Here is a 21,654-nt window from a genome sequence, read left to right as displayed (position 1 = left end):
GCGTGAGTGGTCTCTGACAGACTGCGGCAGCCCGTATTCGTCTGTGGCGTTTCCCTCTTCAGAGCCAATACAGCGCAACGTTGACAAAGTCGTAAAAAAGCCTTGCACGTGTCAGGAGCGTGTTTGCTTCCGCCACTGACGGTGAGTGTCCTGGCTGCCCAACAGCTCCGCGGAACCGAGGCAAGACAGCGGGCGTTGACAGCGGCGGGACCGCGGTGTTTGCCAGTGGCTCGGTGTTCGCCGTCGACATAGCGCAGGCGCGATGGGGAGTGACAATGCTACAGACCTTCATGACGACATACGGGGATAGCCCGAGTCGTCGTGCGGCGACAGTGGTCATTTGTTGCAGCCACGCGACGACTAGTCTCAAGTGGGTATCATGACTATCCTACGACTATCATTAATGGTGCATGGCCCCGAGGTGCTTGCGAATCTTCGCTGGAAGGTCCAGAATACAGGCCTCAGGGTCCGCATGCGTGGCTTGAGCTAGGAACATTCGCGCACAAAGCCCTCATCATCGACCTGACATCAAACATGCAAGTAACCTCGCGCATACATGCCGTTGAATCCGCAATCAGACGGTCGAAGGTCAGACTCTGCGGATCCTTGGGGCCCTAGACCTGATGGTTGAATAACAGGAGCCATACGCTTGGTGGTTGTCCCGCAACGAACTCTATAGACATGCGCGAGCTCAAGTCCCACACGTTCGCATGGCACATCGTACCGCAGAAAGCATGACGAGTTGAGTTAGGTAAAGTTCCAAATGATCTGAAATCTGAAATGATGGAGTCAACGAATGGATCGTCAGTCAACAATCAGACATCACAGTCGTGCGAAAGGGTACTCTTTCTCATCCGTATCATTCATACGCATATAGCCACTCGTCTGACCAAAGTACAACAGTAGCGTGTGGTGACCAGTCCAGGTAAGCTCTGTTGTCGCTTCTGAGCTCAGCAACATACTTACTATCTGTGTACCGTAGAGTATACGACTGGGTATCGTTGTACCCTTCTGGTCTAACCGTCGCTCCAATACTCGACGACCATGCTATTTTGCTCTTGGAGCTCGACTTTCACCGCTTGTGCTTATGTCTCGCGAGATGTCAACAGCCAATATCTGGCAACGTGCAAACGTTAGTAGAGCACAATCGCTCAGCTAATGTTCAGCCGGACACGGTGAAGCTTGCATAGATCATCTGAGTCGCGCGGAACCAGGCCGTGAGTATCGCTTGTCTAAGTGGTCAGTACTCAGTGATATCTGGACGCCCGCATACACCCAGTTCATCATTCGTCATAACTGAAGTTCAGTGTTATGCGTGGAACAATTCCTCCATGACATACATGACACCTGCAATTTGTCATGTAAACGCGTTGTGTCCTGCACTCGCCGCACGCTGGCCCTTGCGAAATGCTGTGCTCTGATGCATGCGCACTTCAACTGGGATGTCGAATCATGTGCGCCAATGACGCTAAGGAGCACGGTATGTATAAACCTGCAGCGGCCGAATGTCACTGGGATCAATGGCAATATTTGCCAGAATTGGGGTGGTATCTGGTCGAAGCATACCACTACCAATTGAGTTGCGGTAGAATCTGGGTAGAACCAGCCGGAGTGCCTCCTGGCAGCAATAGCAGTGCGTTGGACGGTGCGTAGAGTACTCAACGTCTCATCCATGCGTCTTCTTTATTTTATATTCATGCACATCTCTTCCCAGAAAATCTTAGCTTGTCGACAAGAAGCACCGTCTATGCTCACACTGAGGGGACGATCACGGATCTTCTGGCTATCGCGAAGAACGAGGACATGATCAAGCCCCGGTGTTATCCATCTCCGTCCACGCAATTGATGTCAGATGCCCTCGGCTGCCGCACGGGGACTGGCTATTATGAGGATATTAGGGTTCGCTTCAAAGCTTATCTACTCAGACTCAGAGCGCGATTCCCTCATCTGCGTTCGCCGAACCCGCAGCAACAACGAACAAGTTTCCCGTGTATAACCGCCGCGCGAAGGCGAACAGTAGCTGACTACGATGGTACTGGGACTCAAGATAGGCAAGGCCGAGAAAGGAGGGAACGAACGCAGATGGTCATTTTGGTGCGGTGAGAAGAAAGGAAATATTGACTTCTCTGGACTCGGAGGCGATGCGGAAGTCAAGTCGTGCGCAGATGCAAGTCCAAGGTATGTCGTGAAGTGGCTCCGGTACATACCATGACTTATATCGTCCTCCGAGACCCGCGCCAACTGTGCGTGTGAAGCGGGTAGACCATGTCTTCAACCAGAAGAGTGGCGTGTGGGCATACAAGGACACAAAGATCAAGTCTACGCCGCAAGTCTTGCCCGGTGGCAAGACATCGGAAGGCACCGACATCTGGCAGTCTTTCTGTTTCGTCGTAGTGCGCAAGTTCCTCAGGCACTCTGAGCCGAGAGACGAGCCGAAGGTATTCGTGACGATCAAGAGTCCGTACTTACAATCAGCGTGCAACAGCGTCATAGGGGAGGTCCCTGGGCTTTCCTGGACGATCGAACCCGTCGAGGTAGCATCTGTTCGCATCCTCTGTCATTCTTACTGACACGGCGGCGTTGGCAGCTCCCGATCAATATTTTGATTCGGTCTTTCCCGCAGCTCACGGAGTATCGTCAGAAGCTGCAGTACAGCGTGAATCGCTCCATCGACGATGACGATGTGCTCGCTAGCCTCGATGCTCTCCTGAAGTATCTGCGCGAAGACCACGGAGCCACAATCAGCCGTATCGCTGCGCTCGTAGCGCAGAAAGAGATAACATTCGATCTCCTCTATGCCATCCTGATCCCCGACACGTTGTTGGTCTGCGCAGACGACGCGACGGAGGAGCCTATCGCGGTGCAGCTCAAGGGCTACGATGACGACTACACACTGCACTGCGAAGGCATTGACGCTGCTAAGTCTGGGATCGAGTTCGGCAGAGTCTACGCTAGTTGGCACATTCGGCATTTCAACGGAGTCGTGAAGATCAATACACTACCTATCTATCCCATGAAATATCACAGCGATGAGGCAGGCCTGAGGGGGAAGCTCCTCGCTCGCGCGCGCAAATGGGTCAAGCTCAATGGCGTGCACCATGTGCAATACCAAGGCACCGCCGTCCGCCAGTCCAACGTATACGAGGTGAGCTGCTTAGGAGTCGGGTACGAATGTAGTGATGGATGTTTCCACCAAGATCGACTCTAGGATTATGATCGATAGAGGTGACAACTTCGCAGTCGGTGCTGCCATTATGATGAACTGAAGCGAGATTGTCTTTGTCCCAGGTGCCTTCGTGCGCCACAACACAGATTACACGATGCCCAAAGTCAAAGGCCCGAAGGAGTCTTCGGTCGATCCAGAAGGATCCGAGATCGCTCATTCAGAAGTCGACACCAAGGTCGACGTGCCCTGCGATAAGGCGATCACTGATCCGCAGGACCAGATACTGGCAGACGACGAACTCATCCTTGCTTCACCTGTCCTGTACGGGTTCAGCCTTTCTGATAAACTATGGCGTAAGTACGCTCATCACTTGGAAATTTCCTTGCTCACTAGTGGACATTAGTCAAGTTCAACGTCGAGAACGTCCACCCCATCGAATGGTCCGATGAGCCGTTCACGAACCTCGTCCTCCCGGGCAACCGGAGGGACCTTCTGCGATCGCTCGTCGAGGCACATAACTCCAACCTCAATTTCGATGACTTCGTCAAGGGGAAAGGTCAAGGTCTCGTCATCAGCCTTTTTGGCCCTCCCGGAGTCGGGAAGACGATGTCCGCGGAGGCCACCAGCGAGCATCTTAGGAGGCCGTTGTACACGATTGGGGGCGGGGACCTTGGAGACAAAGCGAACGTTGTCGATGACAGCTTGAAGGATGTGTTCAGCTTGGCTGCGCACTGGAGGGCGATTGTCCTGATAGACGAGGTAAGCTCGTTCAGTGCTTCACTGGTGTCGATCCCAGCCATGTTGATGTCGCGAACATAGGCCGATGTGTTCTTGGAGCAGCGCTCGGTCAACTACCTCTCACGCAACGCCATGGTTGCAGTCTTGTGAGCGATCTTCATATCCTCGACTGACCTATTGTTGATTTGCGCGATCTGTTAGTTTGCGGCACATCGAGTATTATCGCGGCATCCTGTTCCTCACTACGAACAGGGTCAAGGTCTTCGACCCAGCATTCCTCTCCCGTATCCACGTCGCTCTGCGGTTCCAAGAGTTGAGCAAGGAAGCCAAGCTGGAGATATGGCAGGCCTTCCTCCGGAAAGTCGACGCAGTGGGCAACCTCACAGCGGATGAGCTAGACAGTCTCGTCGGTCGGGACGTCAACGGACGTCAGATCAAGAACGCCACCAAGACAGCGATGTCGCTCGCTAAGAGCCGCGGAGAGAAGCTTGGGTATCGCCATCTTTCGGAGACCATTGATACGATGGAGGAGTTTGACATCGAGTTCAGGGCTGTGTCCCAGAGTGAGGACTTGTAGCTGCGTAGTATCAGTCCCCTCAATTGAACATCCATTGTCCGTTCTGGCCAGACCCAAGCAGACAGATGCATTCTAATTGATGGGAACAACGCGCTATGTTGTCCCCCCGGGACGCAGTAACGTTCAATTTCGTCGATAGCATACTACATTCCATCACATACACGTAGGTCGGCTAAGGGCGTGCGGATCACTTTGAGAGCAAGGTGGTTGCGTTCATACGTAGGTAAGGGGGTGGTGGAGATCCAGAGACGGGTCGACCCCGGGTAGCCGGACCCCAGCACTAGTGCCAGCTGCAGTACTGCGTCTGCGTCTGCAATGTGAGCCCAAGCTCTACGGCGCAGTAGGATCCTCCTCCGAGTCCTGAAGATGAGTGTCGAAGGATTTGTAGAAAATAGCATGTGTCCACTTGTCAACGTCGCGATGTCAGTGATTTTGAGTGGATGTAGGGGCGGGAGACACACGGCGTTCACAGTGTGCTTGTGTCTGGTAGATCTGGTATGGCGGCGTCCTGCCATGGCCAAAGGTCTGAAGGGGGCATGCTGAGAACGTGGGAGATTCTGATTACCCCACGGTCGTGCCATGGCGCGAACAATTGCGGGAAGACAAGAACGACCGATTTGGCGATGCCGTCCGCCCACTCCTTGCTCTGTATCGAGACATCGACCACAACGTTTATTCTGATGTCGACCTCCTCCAGAGCATCGAAGCATGACTGGACCATGATGGTATGCAGGGCACTCGATTGGGACGAGACGAGCTTCTCTTCCGATGTGGTGAGCTCCTCCAGCCTGAGAATGTCAGGCTCTCCCCATGCCGAAACAAAGATACTGAACTCGAGGATGATGCACTCGAGCTGGTCGCTTCGGAGCATAGCGAAGGTGGCCTGTAGCTCAGCGGCCGTTGCCGGCCAGCCCTCTTCTAGTTTGTCGGCAATGACGAACAGTGACAATGTCAAATGCCGCAAGCTAGTGTTGTGAACGAAGTTGAGACCGGTCGCGGTGTGATGATAGACTATGTCACAACGTCAGCAGATGACCGGCTTCACGAGATGGCGATGTCTGACCATGTTTATAGCAATGTTGCTCGTGAACGTGAAAAGACACCAGAGCCGACCCACTCTCTTCCAAGAGTCGATTGATATTCTCGTCACGTTCACGATCATCAATCATATCAGGCGAAAAGTGCATAAGGTCCAGAGTCAGTTCCTGGAGCGAGGCGCAAACGGCCGAGCGTAGAAGCCAATCGATAATAGTTTCAAGATCCATCGGGTCTTCTTGAACTTCATAGCTCATAATTGTGAAGCTGAGCGATTTGAGCTTGATGTCAGCATTCCTCCTGGAAAGAGCGAGTGCTGAAGACCGCGCTTGGTCGCCGGCTGAGTGGGGTCGCCGGAAGGTCACATCCTCCAACGCAAGATTCTCTAAGTGAGGGAATGCACAGACAACCCGTTGTAGCTCGATAGTGTTGCTCAGCGTGACAAGAGACAAACTCAGCGAAACGATGTGCTTGAGGTGGTGGAGGGCACGATAGAATGTCAGGTGCATGGCGGGATGCAACAACCCATTGATACTGAGTATCCGCAGAGCGGGAAGTGCGTGAGCGAGGGTGAGGGGCAGGGTAGCCAGAAAATGGCTGTCTTCCTCCTTTGACCGGTAGGAGCCGATGACCAGTTTGTGTGCTCGCGCGAGCCTTTGCTTGACACGAGGCGATGTGCGGAACTGCTCCAGCAACGACTCATAGTTTCCGCGCGTCGCGATTTCGACGCTGGAATAAAGGTTTCGCAAGGCTCGGTGATGCCATGCTCGGCAGACCAGTGCGGCAGCGAATAACGTCGGATGGCCCATATAGTCGATGATGCACTCAACGACCTCGAGTGGAATGCGGCTAGAAAGTTCTGGCGGCAAGGGATTGCGTCGAGTTGTTTCGACATCATGATCGTTATCCACGACGTCGACGTCGAGGTGCTCGTCATTGGCGTCCCATGGCCAGTGATCGCCGCGCACCACTGTACTATGCGTCTGCGGCCGCGGGGACTCGGGCATAGGAGTCTGATGAGATAGTCAGAGATGTTTCAATTTTACTGCGGTGCCGAAAGGACAAACTCACAGATGTTGTGTGAGCTACCACCAAGCTACCGCTGGAGGCAGGAAAATGGCGGGAGGAAGAGTTGAGGAAGAGAGGCGCGGCCAGGGCGCGTCAAGCGCTCGACGCCAGCAGTGGTCACGTTCCCGCGTTCCCGCGTTCCCGCGTGAATATTCGCCGGTCCCCTCCTCCCAGCTGTAGAACGCCACTTTCACGTCTTGCTCTCGCGTTGACCGTAGCCACTGGCGAATATCCAGTTTCACGACTCGACTCATCTCCGGGAGCCACCGGCAACTACAACAATACGACTTCGAACAGTTCCACTGGCTACGGCTGCTATGGATTCTCTGACTCGTCAGGAGACTCTGACCATTCTGGCTGGGATGGGTGTACAGCTGCCTCCCGCTACGAAGTTGCCAGACGAAGCCCTGCAGAAGCGACTGAGACAAGCCCTGAACGGTGCACAATACATTTCAAACGTGTTGGCGAATTCTCCCCTGGATCCAGCTACTCTGTCAGCATGGCCGTCGGCCCACTCTGTGTACGAAGGCGTGAGGCGGGGCAATTTACAGGAGGCACAACAGAACTACCAGGCCAAGCTCCAAGGAAGGGAGACGGAGCTTTACAAGAACCCTATACTCGATGCCCGACAGACCCTCATGGGCATCGCGAAGTGGTGGGACGAGGAACACAAGTGGATGGTATTGCAGGACCCGGAATCGGAGCAGTGCGCGATCAACATAAGAGTACGTACCCCAATCGCTTGTCGGTCGGTCAGCATTCACAGATCAGGCCCACAGCTGCTGTCTGTCCTCGAGCTCGATAAGGATACGCCGGTCATTGTCTTGCTCTACCAGTCTGTTACTCGGGCGAATGTGATGGAGGGGTTGCAATGGCTCAATCAAATGCGAGACAAGAATGGCTCTCCGGGATACTTGGTCAACATCAAGTGCACTCCTCTCGAGCAGAAGCTCCTACTGAGACTCCTGGCGATCAACGCTAAGCTGCTGACGAGTACCTATGTACCGAAGAAGGAGTCTTCGGAGAAGAACTTCAAAGTGTCGTTCCTGCTCCCGCTCGGCCCGCTCAGCTTCGAGGACGTGGGCAAGCTCAACAACGACCCGGGCTGTGTTCTGTGCGGGCGGAAGACGACAAGTCGCTGCTCGCAATGCCAGTCGGTCGCCTACTGCGGAAGCGGTGTGTTAGTCCTCGCTACATACGCATCACCCATTTCATACTTTTTTGCAGACTGCCAAAAGGCCGATTGGTCTCACCACAAGCGCGTATGCCGATCCTTGAATGGCGGGACCTGGCGTTCCGCGCGCTTTACGACCGTCTTGCCAGGCATGGAGGGCATGTACGCAGTGCCATTGAACAAGCACAGCTCGCGAGCGACCAATGCGATGAACACGCCTCGCCAGCTGGACTCCTCTGTGCTCCAACCGAACCCGCACGGCAGCCGCCTCTTCCTTGTGAAGCTCCAGGCATCGCTTGGCGGCACGCCGTCGAGCATCATGGTCTACGACAGGCAGCGCTCCATCGACGTATACATCCACGACCCGGAGGTGTTCGACGACATGTTGCGGGAGATGCGGGGACCGAGGGGTGGCTATGGCGGCGTGAAGATGTATCGATGGGCGAAGCGCATCAGCGACTGGGAGCTGAGCATCTGTTCGGATAAAGAGCCGCAGACGGAGATCAAGTGGTGACGGGTTTGCAGGTGCGTTGTCGGTCTTCATCACCCTGTCCGACGACCTCCTGATTTATGCTGTAGGGTGTCCTATGATAGACTTGTGTAATGCTACTTTAAGGCGCCGATGCCGTGCAGTCCCGGCATAATGTCATCGTTCTGGTTGTACATGTTTGGTCCATCCTTTTTGTCTCGCTCACGTCGACCCTTCACCGCTCTCGAAGCTTCAAAACCTGTCTCTTGCGCGGCGTGCGCCACGATAGGTTGACGTTCAGGTGGGCTACTAGCCTTGTGGAACTGGAGCACACCTCGAGTCTTGCTAATCAGATGAAGTCCCTCGCCGTAGATAGCCATATGGCAATCCCCTTGGTAATGGACCAAATGCTCGAATCACCAATCGACGATCCGCAAGCTACCCTTGCCGCCGGTCCACACGCTGCCTTGATTGGTCCCTAGCGCAGAGGTTCGTCTTCGATCCCTCGAGGCGCGTTCTCCTTCCCTCGCTTGCGCAGCGGTGGAGCACCCTGGAGCACCTCGATGACTTCGACAGCCGCGCAGAGGCCAAACTGGCACCTACATCGGCGGACGCTTTCGGCTACGCAAGAACGCCTGCCGCGCTGTCGTTTGCGAAGAACATCGGTGGTACCCTGCTGCATTCGTCATCGGCCCGTTCGCGGCGCCCGTCCTTGCGACCAAGACATTCCCCTCCTCGTGACTGCTTACTGGCTGTACGGCATGGACGACTGCCATGGGAAGGCTCCCGGAATGCTATGGAACAGTCGAGCAAGCCAGTACCTGCTCGGCGGGGAACTCAGCCGGGGATCGTGCGAGGTTTGCATGACTATAGCGTCCCGATTAAGGTAGGAATCTGGTAGGATGTGACTGCAAGCATCTATGAAGAGCAAGCCGGGTCGGGACGTTCCTGGTTGAAGCATGGAACAATTCACAGTTGCACGTTGTGCTGCCGTTCACTCGTTCGATCATGCTGTTCGAGGCGGGTGGTGGGATCAGTCTTATCGGTCGGAGACCATATGCTCATATGCATGGGTTGCATGCGGGCCCGGACTCCATCAGCTCTGTTGCTTGTTATCGCTGCTGCTGCCGGTTCTCATTCTATTCCCGTGTCCAAATGTCGATGGCAAGTGTGATTGGCGTCGAATTTGACTGCAGACAAAATGGTTCACCCTGCAGTTCTTGACTATAACACCGCAGCACGCGATCGACGTCGGTGATGGTGGGGATGTCGTTGCTGTACAGCACGGACAGCTTTCGACGCCTACACAATGGTTCACAACAACATGAGGCGATGGACAATGGGCGTGATGCCTCGGTCCCGCTCCTCGTGCGTCGCGCGAACATGTGAGTGGGTTGATCTCGACTTCTGCGCACATCAATGACAAGTTCCGTAGATCCTGGGAGGAAGCTGTTGTCTAGTTGTTTATCCTTTCTCCTGGATGCGTGGTGCGCGGCCATCCCATGCTTCTATCAACGTGCAACGCGTGTGTGACCATGCTCTAGGTCCTATCGGTCGTTGTAGGGATTCCCTGTGCTCCCACCCATCAGTGGTCTTCTGCCTCGACCAGAGCACGTCGCGCGGCAACATGCTTCTGCGTACCTTTGCACCAGTTCGTTGCCAAGGCTGAAGCTTATGGCGAACCGACGACGAATAGCGTCGAGCGGCCGGTGCACTGCGATGCATCAGGTATAAAACCACGGCGGGAGGACCTACGTTCGCCAGGTTGCCCTCGGACTTGACAACTCTCTCGAGTCGACGCATCCTTGCTCCTGACCTGCATCCTGCGTGAAGATGATCGCCACCAGCTTCTTCAGCTTCGTCCTCCTCGCCACCGCTGCCGTAGCTGCCCCCAAGGGCCGCCTCGCGGAGCGCCTGGCCCGCCGCGCTGAGGGAGCGCACCAGTCACGCCCCATGGTCGTCGAGCAGCCGGAGCTCAGCAACGTCTCGCAAGTCTCGTACAGCTCGAACTGGGCCGGCGCCGTGTGGGAAAAGAGCTCCGTACGTTGTGCTGTACTTCTCGCTGTTTGAAACCGTATTGACCTCGTTGTGATGCGCATCGTAGGGCACCTTCAAGTCCGTCACCGGTACCTTCACCGTGCCCAAGCCCTCAGCCCCCTCCGGCGGCTCGGGCAGCTACTCTGCCTCCGCTTGGGTCGGCATCGATGGCGACACCTGCGGCAACGCCATCCTCCAGACCGGCGTCGACTTCACGATCGACGGCGGCAGTGTCTCGTACGATGGTACGCATCTTTCTGCACCAGGCCCTACAAAGTATCTAAGCTGACCCATCGCGCACAGCATGGTACGAGTGGTACCCGGACTACGCGTACGACTTCTCCGGCATCAGCTTCAGCGCGGGCGACACCGTCAAGCTGACCGTCACCGCGTCCTCGACCACGGCCGGCAAGGCCGTGATCGAGAACGTGAGCACGGGGAAGACGGTCTCCAAGTCGATCACGTCGTCGAGCGCGCTCTGCGAGGAGAACGCGGAGTGGATCGTCGAGGACTACGAGGAGGGCAGCTCGCTCGTGCCCTTTGCGAACTTTGGCACGGTCACCTTCTCGGGCGCGTCTGCCTCGACCGGCTCTGGCTCCACCGGCCCCTCGGGCGCGACGATCATCGACATCCAGCAGAACGGAAAGACCCTCACTTCCGTTTCTACCTCCTCCAACAGTGTCACTGTCAAATACGTCTGAACTCAGACGATACTTCGCCAAGCCCTTACCATTGGTCGCAATTATAGACGGTTGTACGTTGTAGTTGTACCTAGAAGGGCTTGTATGTGTGTTGAATGCAAAGACGGGTTGTATGGCTGTATCCAGCGGGCGAATTTGATTGTGTTCAGCAGCGATAACATGTGGTCATCCACCGGACTCCATCCCGCTGCCAATTCTCATGATGATGGATGATGTTAAATGGCTGCTTCGCCGACGTCCCGTTCGCCGATGGGCCCACAGGCAATACTTGATGCGTCCGGCATGTACAGCTCAATAGCGAGTGCGAGTCATCGCACTCCTTGTTTGAAGGCTCTCAGTAAGTAGAGTCACGCTGCCACGCGCCGACCACTATCCAAGGACAGTCACTTAGTTGTGTACATTCCGAATGCAGGTCCAGAATACGGTTATTATACAGAACCTTGTACTTGAAACCCGGATCATGGTCGTGGTCTACTTCCTGACTAGCTCCACTCCACCAAGTCTACGTTCTTGTTAAGCCATTTCTTGTCATCCCGAGCTAAACGGCCACAACCGGCCACACGCAGTTCGCTGATCAAATCCACAGCACCCTGCGTTGCCGCGTGAGCCTCGAAGCGCGCCTGGACGAATGCCCTGATATCGGCACTGCAGACGTTCTTGCAATAGCGAATCCAGAGAGTTTCGAGGTGCTGGAGCGGCCAGTCGACTACACCGTGGTGGTAGGATGGTCTCGCAAGTTCTTGGAGCACCTCGCGGTTCAAGCCCCCGCAGCTGTAAATCTCCACATCAGAGGCTGATGCGCCCCTGTAGAGATAGATGAGCGTGTCTGGGTCCTCGATTTCGTACAGGACGATGCTGTATGAGTCTGCCAAGAAGCGTGGTTTCGAGCGCCCGCGAGGTAGAGTGCACCGCGTGTAAAACACTTTTCTAGCGACATCGGCATTGCAGAGGCGGTGGTACTCCGCTATAACGTCGGCGGACATGTTCGCAAATTGTAGCTCGTCGACCCATTCGTACCCAGGGCCCGCGATGAGGGGTGGACCTGAGTAGGAGATATCCAGATGGAGGTTATCCAAGGTCAACTCGCCGTTCTTCAGATTTCCACAGGTCAGGAGGAACGCGACGAGGTCGACGAGGGGGAAGGGCGCATGGTGCGAGGCATAGTTGGTGAGGTTGACGCTGTATAGCACGGGCGAGATACGTCGACCGAGAAAACGCTTCATGTACGATTCGCGGAAGCGGGCACCGCACATTCTGAGTTTGTGGAGCACGGGAGTGTCGAAATCCCCTGCAGTCGGCGTGGTTGAGTCTGTATCATCCACAGGATCATCACGAATAGACTGGAGTGTCAAATGCCGGAGGCCCTTCGCATGCCCGACGAGGTCGACACCCGGGAGCGGCAGCGAGCTGGAATGCAGGAGATGCAAGTGTAAGATCGCCCACCGGCTCATATGCGGCAGCAAAAGCTCCATGATAGCGTGGATCCGTGCCCTCTCTGTACGATCCTCCATTGTTTGCTCCCGTCTCCGCAAAACGTAGATGTCAAGGGGTTGCGCTCGCGACCAGGCGAGATATTGGCGAATCCTCGAAAGCGGAGTAGGATCCCATGTCCCCAGCCAAATGATCACTTTTGTCCAGAAGACAGAGACAACAGACATGGCCGCTCGCCACTCGGGACAGACAGAGGCTAGACACTCTGCGGAGGGATGGTGGGGGTCTCGGTCGTCCTGCCAGTGTCGCGAAGATGGGTCCCATGAGTGGCCATACGTTGCTTGTCTGAATGCATATGCGTCGCGGAGAATAACAAGGAGGACGTCAAGTGGAAGATCATTGATGGTAATGCGAGGCCCCTGGGCAGCACTGGGAGACGAGTTGTCCATCGCGCCACTGACATTCAGTCGCTAGCATGCCAGTGTCAGCTGGAATCAGCATCGAAGAGGGCACAAACATACCTTCTCCCCTCGTTCAGAGATCGTTCAGAGATGTGCCGTCTTGGCCAGATAGACGAGAATGGAGACACGGAAAGATATCGCGCTCGAACGAGAGTGGCGACGACGGGCCACGGCGCCGTCGCGGTGCCAGCTGCAAGCCACAGACGCGTCGTGCACGTGCCAATACCTAAGTGGACCCCCTCCTCCTCCTGACACCACGACGGCGTCGTTACAGTAGCCTAAACAAAGACTCATGCTCAGAGGGTTCATCCAAATCACCGCGACATACACATTTATACTTGCCCAGTCATCAGAACCATACACTTGCTCAGTACGACATGCTCTGAGGCGCGGAACGGGTACAACAGTCTCTACCGAGGACACCATCTCGCAGTGCGCAGTACGTACCAGGATCGATTTACACCGTGACACTACTTACTAGCTAGCTCGCCAACCTCCAACTGGCGAAACCGGGCCAATCTCAGGCTCATCCCATAGCCACGCCCGACTCGGACAAAGCTACCCCCCCCCCTCTCGAGTGAGAGCCCGTCTTCGAGGTCGCGGATGCGGTCGCTCATCTCCGCGATCCTTCGGTGTAGGCGGTCGGCGTCCGAGTCCACCAGGATGACCCTGTGCGCATGTTAGACATGATGCGACTGCGATGGGCAAGACAAGTTGTGATGTCCGTACGCGTGACCATGGGCCGTCGCCCTGACTAGTCGGTAGGTACTGAACAAGGCTGAACAGCGTTCCGTCGGGCACCACGCGCCAATCGCGAGCTCGGAGCCCATGGCTGAGCCGCTCATACAATGATATCATACATCCCTCCGACCCACGTCTGTGCGACCGCAGCCTCCTCTTGCAAGGCACCATAATTTAGATCCACGGCGACTCACCCGGTACCCTGACCAGTAGCAAGGCTTCCATCATGCACGCCAGACACACACCGACACGCCACGCCACGACCCGCACAATCCCCCTCATCCAACTTGAAACCCTGAACTCGATCGCGAACACAACACTAGTCGTACTCCACCATCCCAAACACCCCGGCACCGCGACACGACTAACTCACTGGCAGCAGCCTCTCCGCCAACACCGACAGACACACGCCCGACCCGGACCCAGACCCAGACCCAGACAGCGAATACTAATACCAATAACATCACCGGCGCTGCCTGACCTCCGCCAAACGGTCTACTAGTAGTGGCTCGGAACGCGACGGTATGTAAGCATGCGGTCCTGTTTCTGTTTGCCCGGATCTCTCATGTCGCGGCATCGCAGAAGGCAGGCCTAGGGCACATCTTATGCACAGGAAGTGAACGTACCGTTTGCCAGTCACTTCCACTGCCAGCCTTCGCAGTACATATGCTCACGTCCCCCGCGCTCAGCTCGCCCTCGGTTCAGTGCACGAAGGCGCCGAGAACAGATGGGGATCCATGGCGATACGAGAGACGGACCCAGCGGAGGAACGGTGAGCGGTCAGGTTCACAATTCCCTTCCTGGAGTTGAGATCGGCACCCGCATCAGTGTCCACACCAGCAGAGCGAAGGTCTTGACCCAGGTCGCGTTGGCCGAGCGTCACGGCCTCGAGATCTCCTACTCGCACTCAAGCTAACAAGGCATGCTTAAACCCTCCATTTCCAAACCGCGAAAGAGCCCGAAAGTCACTACGATTGGCCCGGATGTACTAGCTAATGATCTTCTAGCACTACTCGTTATCCACGTCACTCGCCATCGAGTCAAACGGCATCTGCACGATCGCCAAGCCCGTCACCATGCTCGCGTCGTCCACCGGCGTCTGCTCGCTCGACACCACGCCGACGTACACCGTCCCCTGCAGGTTGTCTGGCACCGTCGCCTGCTTGTTGCCGTCGATCGACGTGAAGACCGCCTCGAGGCCACTCAGCCACATCAGGTACCCCGCATCGGCGCCGCTCGGGTTGTCGAACGTCAGCTGGATCGTCGAGCCTGGCCACGGGGTTGAGGTGGAGATGCTCAACGCGGGGAGAAGTGTCACGGGCAGCGGCGGGTTCGAGGACGGGCAGGAGGTGATGAATTGTGCTGTGGTTGAGAGAGGCAGGTCAGTCTTGGGCGCATATATGGCTTCGAAAATCCACTTACCGGCGAGAGAGTAGGCACCGGTTGGCGTGAGCGGCGTCTCGAAGGGTCCATCCCAGGGTTGCTGCTTGAGGACGGCAGACGACATCCATGCAACCTGGCGTTCCTCAATCGTGAGGATAGACTACATGCCGTCGTCAGCTACTCGCCCAACAAGATCAGGGAGCCGTACGCACCGCTGCCACACCGAGCGTAGCCTTGTCGTCGATGAACTGGGCGGCACCTAGGTACGCCGCGGCGCCGACGCCCTCGATGGCGAACGACGTCGCGACGAACGAGCGCGGATCCGTGTATGGGCTGACAGTGTCTGTCAGCCTCCCGCCCGTGATCAAGGTAGATGGGCGACTCACAAGGTGTACTGGCAGGGCTGGGGCGCCTGGTCGCCGAGGGCCTTCTGGAGGGTCGCAACGTGGGTCTGCTCGTGCAGCATGATCTGCTCGTAGCGGCCGCGGACCCAGTCGGGGAAGCCCGCGTCGGCGAACGCCTGCGCGTCGTACTGCGCGAGCGCGCCCGAGTAGAACGCGCTCTCGAGGTGCTCGAGCGAGAGCGCGAACTGGAGGATGTTCGTCTCTGCGGGCGCACACGGACACGGTGAGTGAGTTGGTTGCCCGAGCGAAGCGGGTACTTACGGTCGGGCGCGGGGCCTGGGGTGGGGGCCCCGAGGACGACGGCGGCGGCGATGAGGGCGGCGAAGGTCTTCGTGAACATGGTCGTAAAGGAATGTGGGGAGGGGGGAGGGGAAGCGGTAAGGAGCGGCAGGGTAGTAGGGATGTGGTGTCAGACGGTGAACCGACAGGGGATGCCCGCCGTCCTGCCCGCCTTTTATACGTGGGTGCGGGCGGCGGCGGCTGTCTGGCACGAAGTGCGGCGGACGCTCCGCTGTGACAGCTGGCGAGGCAGGCTCGAAGACGCGGCGGCTGGCGAACGCGGGCCGCCATGTCGCGGGATGTGGCCCGCCGCGTCGTGGCGTCGCTGTGTCGTATGGAGTTCCGCCATTCTGCGACGCGGGGTATGCGCAGCCGTGCGGCGAATGCTATTAATGTGTGCGGATGAGCTGCTCAGCAGTATGCACAGCCGCACAGAGGCTGATCGGCGGCGTCACCCACACCGATCGACCGCCGCCATGACGCACCCGAGCGTAGTCTGCGCCTCGTCGCGTCATCCCTGACGCACAGCACCGTCAATCCAGGCGGCCGCTGTGCAGGCGAGCGACCTCGAACGGCGTGTTCCCTGCGTCGATGAGCAGGGCTGCTGTCACGCTCACAAACCGGGCCTTGCCGCCAAACCACAACTGAGGTGTAAGACAGCATCAATGAGTGACATGGGTACACGTGGGTGTCGCAAGTAGCTATGTACGTTCGCGTCGATCTCGCGAGGGCAGCCACAGGATCATACGGTAGCGCCAGGAGGCTGATGATCTCAGATCCTGAATCTACTCACCGTCGAACTCTACATTCAGCCTAATCGTCATCGTGACATATTCACGAGTCAATCGCATCATAAAACCCAAATCACTTAGAGTCTTCGCCCGCGAATAGATGCATGGAATCAAAACCCAATGCGAAGACATCGACGCCAATCACTCGGATAGATACTAATAAGACATCGCAGAACATCCAAGTCCATGAATTGTCCCGAAGCCCCGAGTCCCCGGAGCTAAGCTTCGGCTCTAGACGAAGTCCAGCGTGCTGTCCGTGCTATAAACAGTGTGGTTGAGCCACGTCTCCCCATACGTGAAGTTCAAGCTTTGAATGCTTGTGACGCCGACACCTGCCGCGATGGCCTGACCCAGTGTGGCATTGACATGGTTGAATAGAGCAACCTGTCGCTCCCGGACCTCCTGGCTCACCACTTCGCCGAGATGGCCAACCACGTTGCTAGATGGGTGGGAACGTCCTCAGCAGCTGTGAGAACGCCGGCAGTCCTGCGGGAAGATTCACCTAATCAAGTTCTGCTGGTCCTGATCAGACATGGTGTTCCAGAAGATCCGCGGCCAGGAGAAGTCGATCTCCGTGACCATGGAAAGCGACTGCACAGCACCGCCCTGCAAATACCCAGCGTGAGATAGACCGAGACAAACGGGGGAACTTGAAGCGAGTACGCACTGTCCACTGCTGGTGGGAATCGAGAGTGTAGGTTCGATTGTAGAGACCAAGGCGGCTCATCGTGGACATGTAGTTGGGCCTGTTACCTTGGTTGCCATTGATGTTCATATGTCCGCCACGTTCCCAGTTGGCTGAAGCATCGGAGTGAGACCATTTCTCGTGCACGCTGTGGCCTCAACTCACCAACGGGGACAGTAGGAGCATTGACGGGGATTTGCTGATGCAAACTGAGCTTTCAATGTTACGGTATGATGCGAGCTTGACCCACTATGTGGTTGACACCCAGTCGGTATCGCTGGGTATCTGCATCGACTGTCAGCATGAGCGTTTCTCAACATCTCTGCGTACATACCGGAGTAGGCGAACAGGCGCGCCTGCAGCATCGGGTCAGCAGAAGGAGCCCATCCGTCCACAATGTGGGACGGTGAGAACGCGGCCTGTTCGACCTCCGCGAAATAGCTGACCACAACGATCAGCGCCGCTCCCGCCGATCACAGCATGCACCTTCAACTGCGGCTTACTTCGTCGGGTTCTGGGTCAGATACATCTTCCCGATCTCGACCTTGGGAACGGTTTCGTCCCAGTCCCTTCGGAGGAAGGTAAGAATCGGGAGCGTTTGTCAGGGCCCGACGTACTACTCACTTGGTGAGATCGAGGACGTTGTAGGTGTAGTTTTCGGCCTGCTCCGGAGCCATGACTTGTGCGTACACCGTCCATCCCGGGTAAGACCCGTTTGAAATTGCTTCGTACAGATCTTGAGTCGCAAAGTCCGGATTCGTCCCTTCGTACAGCCCCATTATGTCAAAAAATGCTTGGAACACAAAGCCGCAGCCGTACTTACCTTGGATAACGGTGGCCTCTGCGTTGGTGAAGTTCTTGACCTACTCAACGACAAGTAGGTCAGTGATATCTCAAATATGTTGGTAGGCCCCCCACTGACCCCCTGCATGGTCTCAAAGTGTAGCTTCACGTAGTGGAATGAACCGTCAGTCTGAATCCATCTGTGGTAATTGTGCATCAATAGGTGTGACACTCCTTGCCGCGGTTCGCCGTACCGGTAGGTATGACCAGTCCAAGCATCCATGTGTCGGAGCCCGTAGGGCGTACCGCGGTCGGAGAACAGGATCATCGCTTGATACAATGATTCCGGGTTAGCGCTGAGGAAGTCCCAGAACATGCTGCGTAACACCGAGAGTCAGTGCCGTTACGTCCACATGTACCAGTGAACGTACTCTTTGTCCTTCAAATTCGTTTGCGGGTTACGCTTCTGCGTCTGTGGCCGGCATGTCGACGTCAAGGTCACTCGTCGTAGGCACACGAATGGCGGACATACGTGAATGAAGTACGGGAACTTGGATGGGTCACGAATGAAGAACACCGGCGTGTCTGTGATGCACCAATCATCAATGTGATACCATGAGACTCAGCGTGGAACATACTGTTCATCACGATGTCGAGGATACCCTTGCGAGTGCGGAACCTGATCCATGTTTAGCACCAACTTGAAGCACTGACCCGCTCTCCAGGCGTTCACTCACTTGACCGCAAATCCACGAGGATCACGGGCCTCATCCGCAGACCCCGTCTCCCCGCCGACGGTGCTGATGCGGACTGCAGGAACACGCGATCGTCAGCTTCTCCGTCGAGCGGACACGCAACGACGTACCGGTTACGGGCGTCTTCAGACCATCCTAGAAAGAGGCATCAGCAGAGCGGATCGGGTGTGACGAGGTGCGCGTATCACCTCACTGAGCATATCCCTGTGCCAAACAAGGATCAGTGATGTGGACCACACTTGATGTGAGGATAGTACTCGTACATCATCGTATACTGCTTGCAGAAGGATGCATTGGTCACTTCGAAGTACCCATGTGCACCCGCTAAGGGAGAAGCGCAAGAATCAGCTACAACATCATGATGAATCAGTGGTTCGGGTACTATACGTACCGCCCTTGGCATGAACGACGCGTTCAGGGATGCGCTCGCGATCAAACGAGCCGAAGAGCTCGGTCAGGTGGTAGTCCTCCAAGAGCAGAGGCCCTGCAAGGCATTGTGAGCACCCGGGCCACAATAGGGCATATTCGCCGCTGCATACCATTCGAACCAATCTTCCAGGCATCATACGGGTTCGTATACGGCGCGCCATTCTCAGTCGTGTACTCGAGCTGGGGCGCGGACTCTCCGGATACCTGCAACTGCGCGACGAGACCAGTGTTGAGGTCGTAGCTGAACGGCTGGGCTCCTGGGGCAGGAGAGGTGACCTCCTCCTGCGATAGGGCCCCGAGGAAGGCGTGCGCAGTGATACTGGCAGCGACCGCGGTCGTGAGGAACCGCATATCGAGGAGACGGTACAGGCGTTGGATGAAGCTCACTAGAGGGGACGGTGCTGGGTCGTTGACAGACAGTCCGTTTTATATTGACGTTTCATGACAGAAGCGTTCCAATCTACACCTAGAGTCCGAACCGCTTCGGCTGCTACAAGGCAACGTGCTGCGGAGGTTGTGGCCGCACAACTTGGGATTTGGACCCTGTGCCAACCGTTTCCGAACTAGCCGGTGGCTCGGCCATACGAGACACTTGAGATCAATCTCAGTAACGTACCGCCGATCCATATGGAAAACGATTGGACACATACCCGGTCCGACGGCCAGGATGTAAGACGCCGTCGACGGATACGATCTTGCAAAACGTCTTGACAGCGACGGCATCTCAATATGAGATGATCTTCCTGACGATGTTACAAACCCAATGAAACATCCTCAGAGCCCGCTATAGCAACAGGCCCAGGTCGATGGACTGCAGGCGCCGCTTAGCAGCTTCCTTACGATACAGAAAGTTAAGTATGCGATACCGGCTGAGACCGGTGGCCTCCGCCGAGTCCACAATCGCAACGAAGGCTACTAGGGAGTTGCCTTGAATTGTATGCACCATCCTCAGGCTCCGAGGAAACGGACGCAGTGGGTTAGACTACCGTGCACTCTGGTCCGAGACCGATAAAAACAGCTTTTCGGAACGGGCCTGGCGCTAGGTTGATGTGGATGTCTGTCAGCAGCAGTTTGAAACCGGCAAGGCGACTACGAGACCAGACCTGCATGCCCACGAAAGACGCCCCGATGCGTGTCGTCGGCACTGTCGATTCGAGCGACATACGCCCACGGCTATGCCTTGGCTGTGACAACGCTCGGCCCTCCTCCTTACAATCGCCATCGACCGGATTCGTAGTTCCCAGCTCGCCGCGATCCGTCGCTGCCCGACGAATGGAAACGGAGGACGTCAGTGCCGCAGCACCACTCATCTCGTCGCGAGCACTGGACGCGATGCGTGGTCTGAGGGACGTGCTCCTGCATGCGAAATGCATCTGCCGACGTGTAGGTTGAGGGTGTTCTGTCGGTGGATGGTGATCTTCACCTTCTGAGCTCCGAGGAACAACGGGCCCGGAGGCGAGTAATGTATTCGCTGAGCTTGTGGGGACGCATGGCATGGAAGGAGACATTTGTGCGCTCTCGTATCACGCTGTACTGTGGCGCGTCGCACTCGCATCGTCCGGCCAACGCGTTCCGCACTGCTCGTCTGATATGCGCGTTCGGCTCGTCCATCCTTGACCGCCGTTCACGAGGTGATCATTGTCGAGCGGAAGGAGTACCGCAGCTTCCCCCGCAACTGCGCTCTTGTGCGACGAATGCAATATTCGAGACGAATCCAGTTTGCGATTGCGGCCGGTCTTCCTATCAATGGCGCACCCGAGGCACCCTGGCATGAAACTATGCATCTCGCAGAACAACGGCGCACCCACACCCGCACCTGGGGTACAGGTGCCAGCACAGCGGCACGCTCGCTTCCGTGGACATCGCGCACGGGCGATGGGACGCGAGCAAAAATACGAGGGCTGAGAACGGAGCAGAGCATCGGTGAGTCTCGTTTCTGAACGAGTCGTATTAAAGAGTACTAACCGTGCCTCGAAGGTGGGCTAGCCGCGAGGACGTGCCATGCGGTGGCTGTTTGTTTGACGGCGCGTGCAGGTGAGGGTTGTCGATCGTGTCTTCGGAGTCGACGTTGCTGACTGGAGATAGCTCGCTGCAGTTCGTCCCGGGTCTGCGAGCTCGCTCGTCTGAGGACTCTGCCGAGCGCGGGCCCAGTGATGCATCACGGCGGGCCATGACATGACGGGCGGCGAGCAGAGGACACGGGCTTACGCCGGCGTGTGCTTGCGGCGTAAAGGAGAGGGTCCGCTGCGGGTCCGAGATGGGCGCAGGTCGGAGTGTGTCTCGAAGCCCGCGCGGGCATGGGTGTGCGTAGGTAGTATCGTCCAGATCGCCGTCAAGGTCTTGTACGCAGGCCGCTGTGCCCCGCAAGACAGCCAGGTCGATTGTTAGACGCGACTGGCCAGTCGTCTGTGATCGGTTACGCGTCGCGCGAGCGGCGTACTTCCTGTCTCCGTGGATGCAACTGATGTATATTCATGTGGTGCGTTGTGTATCCGCGTTCAGCGCATCACTCGGCCTGTAGCATTGTATAAGCCTGTAGCATTGTAT

At 56.6% G+C, this 21,654-nt stretch overlaps 8 protein-coding genes across 8 annotated transcripts; 4 read left to right on the top strand and 4 right to left on the bottom strand.

The window, feature by feature from the left end:
• Positions 1-2,029: 2,029 nt before the first annotated feature.
• C8Q71DRAFT_859131 (P-loop containing nucleoside triphosphate hydrolase protein) lies at positions 2,030-4,481 on the top strand (the record flags this gene model as incomplete). Its single annotated transcript, XM_047927591.1, has 8 exons — positions 2,030-2,178; positions 2,231-2,534; positions 2,588-3,145; positions 3,198-3,225; positions 3,289-3,519; positions 3,570-3,925; positions 3,986-4,050; positions 4,106-4,481. The coding sequence occupies 8 exons, from the start codon at positions 2,030-2,032 to the stop codon at positions 4,479-4,481; spliced, it is 2,067 nt and encodes a 688-aa protein (XP_047777251.1).
• A 233-nt stretch (positions 4,482-4,714) lies between these two features.
• On the bottom strand, positions 4,715-6,657 carry C8Q71DRAFT_123451 (uncharacterized protein). The gene is made up of 3 exons (XM_047916411.1): positions 6,588-6,657; positions 5,545-6,529; positions 4,715-5,492 (listed from the first exon to the last, which is right to left on the bottom strand). The coding sequence occupies exons 2-3, from the start codon at positions 6,521-6,523 to the stop codon at positions 4,948-4,950; spliced, it is 1,524 nt and encodes a 507-aa protein (XP_047777250.1). The 5' UTR covers positions 6,524-6,529; positions 6,588-6,657; the 3' UTR covers positions 4,715-4,947.
• Positions 6,658-6,747: 90 nt separating this feature from the next.
• C8Q71DRAFT_123291 (uncharacterized protein) lies at positions 6,748-8,523 on the top strand. Its single transcript, XM_047916406.1, has 4 exons — positions 6,748-7,309; positions 7,364-7,760; positions 7,812-8,283; positions 8,338-8,523. The coding sequence occupies exons 1-3, from the start codon at positions 6,902-6,904 to the stop codon at positions 8,270-8,272; spliced, it is 1,266 nt and encodes a 421-aa protein (XP_047777249.1). The 5' UTR covers positions 6,748-6,901; the 3' UTR covers positions 8,273-8,283; positions 8,338-8,523.
• Positions 8,524-9,201: 678 nt separating this feature from the next.
• On the top strand, positions 9,202-9,902 carry C8Q71DRAFT_123312 (uncharacterized protein). Its single transcript, XM_047916408.1, has 4 exons — positions 9,202-9,391; positions 9,466-9,612; positions 9,663-9,714; positions 9,772-9,902. The coding sequence occupies exons 1-3, from the start codon at positions 9,285-9,287 to the stop codon at positions 9,685-9,687; spliced, it is 279 nt and encodes a 92-aa protein (XP_047777248.1). The 5' UTR covers positions 9,202-9,284; the 3' UTR covers positions 9,688-9,714; positions 9,772-9,902.
• C8Q71DRAFT_123328 (peptidase A4 family-domain-containing protein) lies at positions 9,862-11,038 on the top strand. Its single transcript, XM_047916409.1, has 3 exons — positions 9,862-10,267; positions 10,332-10,509; positions 10,568-11,038. Exons 1-3 carry the CDS (start codon positions 10,061-10,063, stop codon positions 10,963-10,965), a joined length of 783 nt encoding a protein of 260 aa, XP_047777247.1. The 5' UTR covers positions 9,862-10,060; the 3' UTR covers positions 10,966-11,038.
• A 300-nt stretch (positions 11,039-11,338) lies between these two features.
• C8Q71DRAFT_908627 (uncharacterized protein) lies at positions 11,339-13,021 on the bottom strand. The gene is made up of 2 exons (XM_047929002.1): positions 12,918-13,021; positions 11,339-12,866 (listed from the first exon to the last, which is right to left on the bottom strand). Exon 2 carries the CDS (start codon positions 12,843-12,845, stop codon positions 11,448-11,450), a length of 1,398 nt encoding a protein of 465 aa, XP_047777246.1. The 5' UTR covers positions 12,846-12,866; positions 12,918-13,021; the 3' UTR covers positions 11,339-11,447.
• Positions 13,022-14,455: 1,434 nt separating this feature from the next.
• On the bottom strand, positions 14,456-15,900 carry C8Q71DRAFT_123269 (ferritin-like domain-containing protein). Its single transcript, XM_047916405.1, has 5 exons — positions 15,647-15,900; positions 15,368-15,587; positions 15,194-15,314; positions 15,021-15,141; positions 14,456-14,960 (listed from the first exon to the last, which is right to left on the bottom strand). Exons 1-5 carry the CDS (start codon positions 15,723-15,725, stop codon positions 14,608-14,610), a joined length of 894 nt encoding a protein of 297 aa, XP_047777245.1. The 5' UTR covers positions 15,726-15,900; the 3' UTR covers positions 14,456-14,607.
• A 786-nt stretch (positions 15,901-16,686) lies between these two features.
• C8Q71DRAFT_710982 (catalase-like protein) lies at positions 16,687-19,458 on the bottom strand (the record flags this gene model as incomplete). Its single annotated transcript, XM_047920779.1, has 20 exons — positions 16,687-16,894; positions 16,958-17,061; positions 17,123-17,253; positions 17,306-17,339; positions 17,391-17,425; positions 17,475-17,581; positions 17,644-17,709; positions 17,765-17,903; positions 17,964-18,003; positions 18,063-18,123; positions 18,178-18,300; positions 18,355-18,395; positions 18,456-18,508; positions 18,562-18,602; positions 18,661-18,733; positions 18,789-18,813; positions 18,867-18,882; positions 18,942-19,002; positions 19,070-19,162; positions 19,218-19,458. The coding sequence occupies 20 exons, from the start codon at positions 19,456-19,458 to the stop codon at positions 16,687-16,689; spliced, it is 1,692 nt and encodes a 563-aa protein (XP_047777244.1).
• Between the last annotated feature and the right edge of the window lie 2,196 nt (positions 19,459-21,654).

The sequence above is a fragment of the Rhodofomes roseus genome, assembly GCF_022264815.1.
Source record: "Rhodofomes roseus strain CIRM-BRFM 1785 chromosome Unknown C8Q71scaffold_14, whole genome shotgun sequence".
NCBI lineage: Eukaryota > Fungi > Basidiomycota > Agaricomycetes > Polyporales > Fomitopsidaceae > Rhodofomes > Rhodofomes roseus.
Note: the sequence above shows the minus strand (reverse complement) of the source record. Positions and strands in the feature narration are given on the sequence as shown.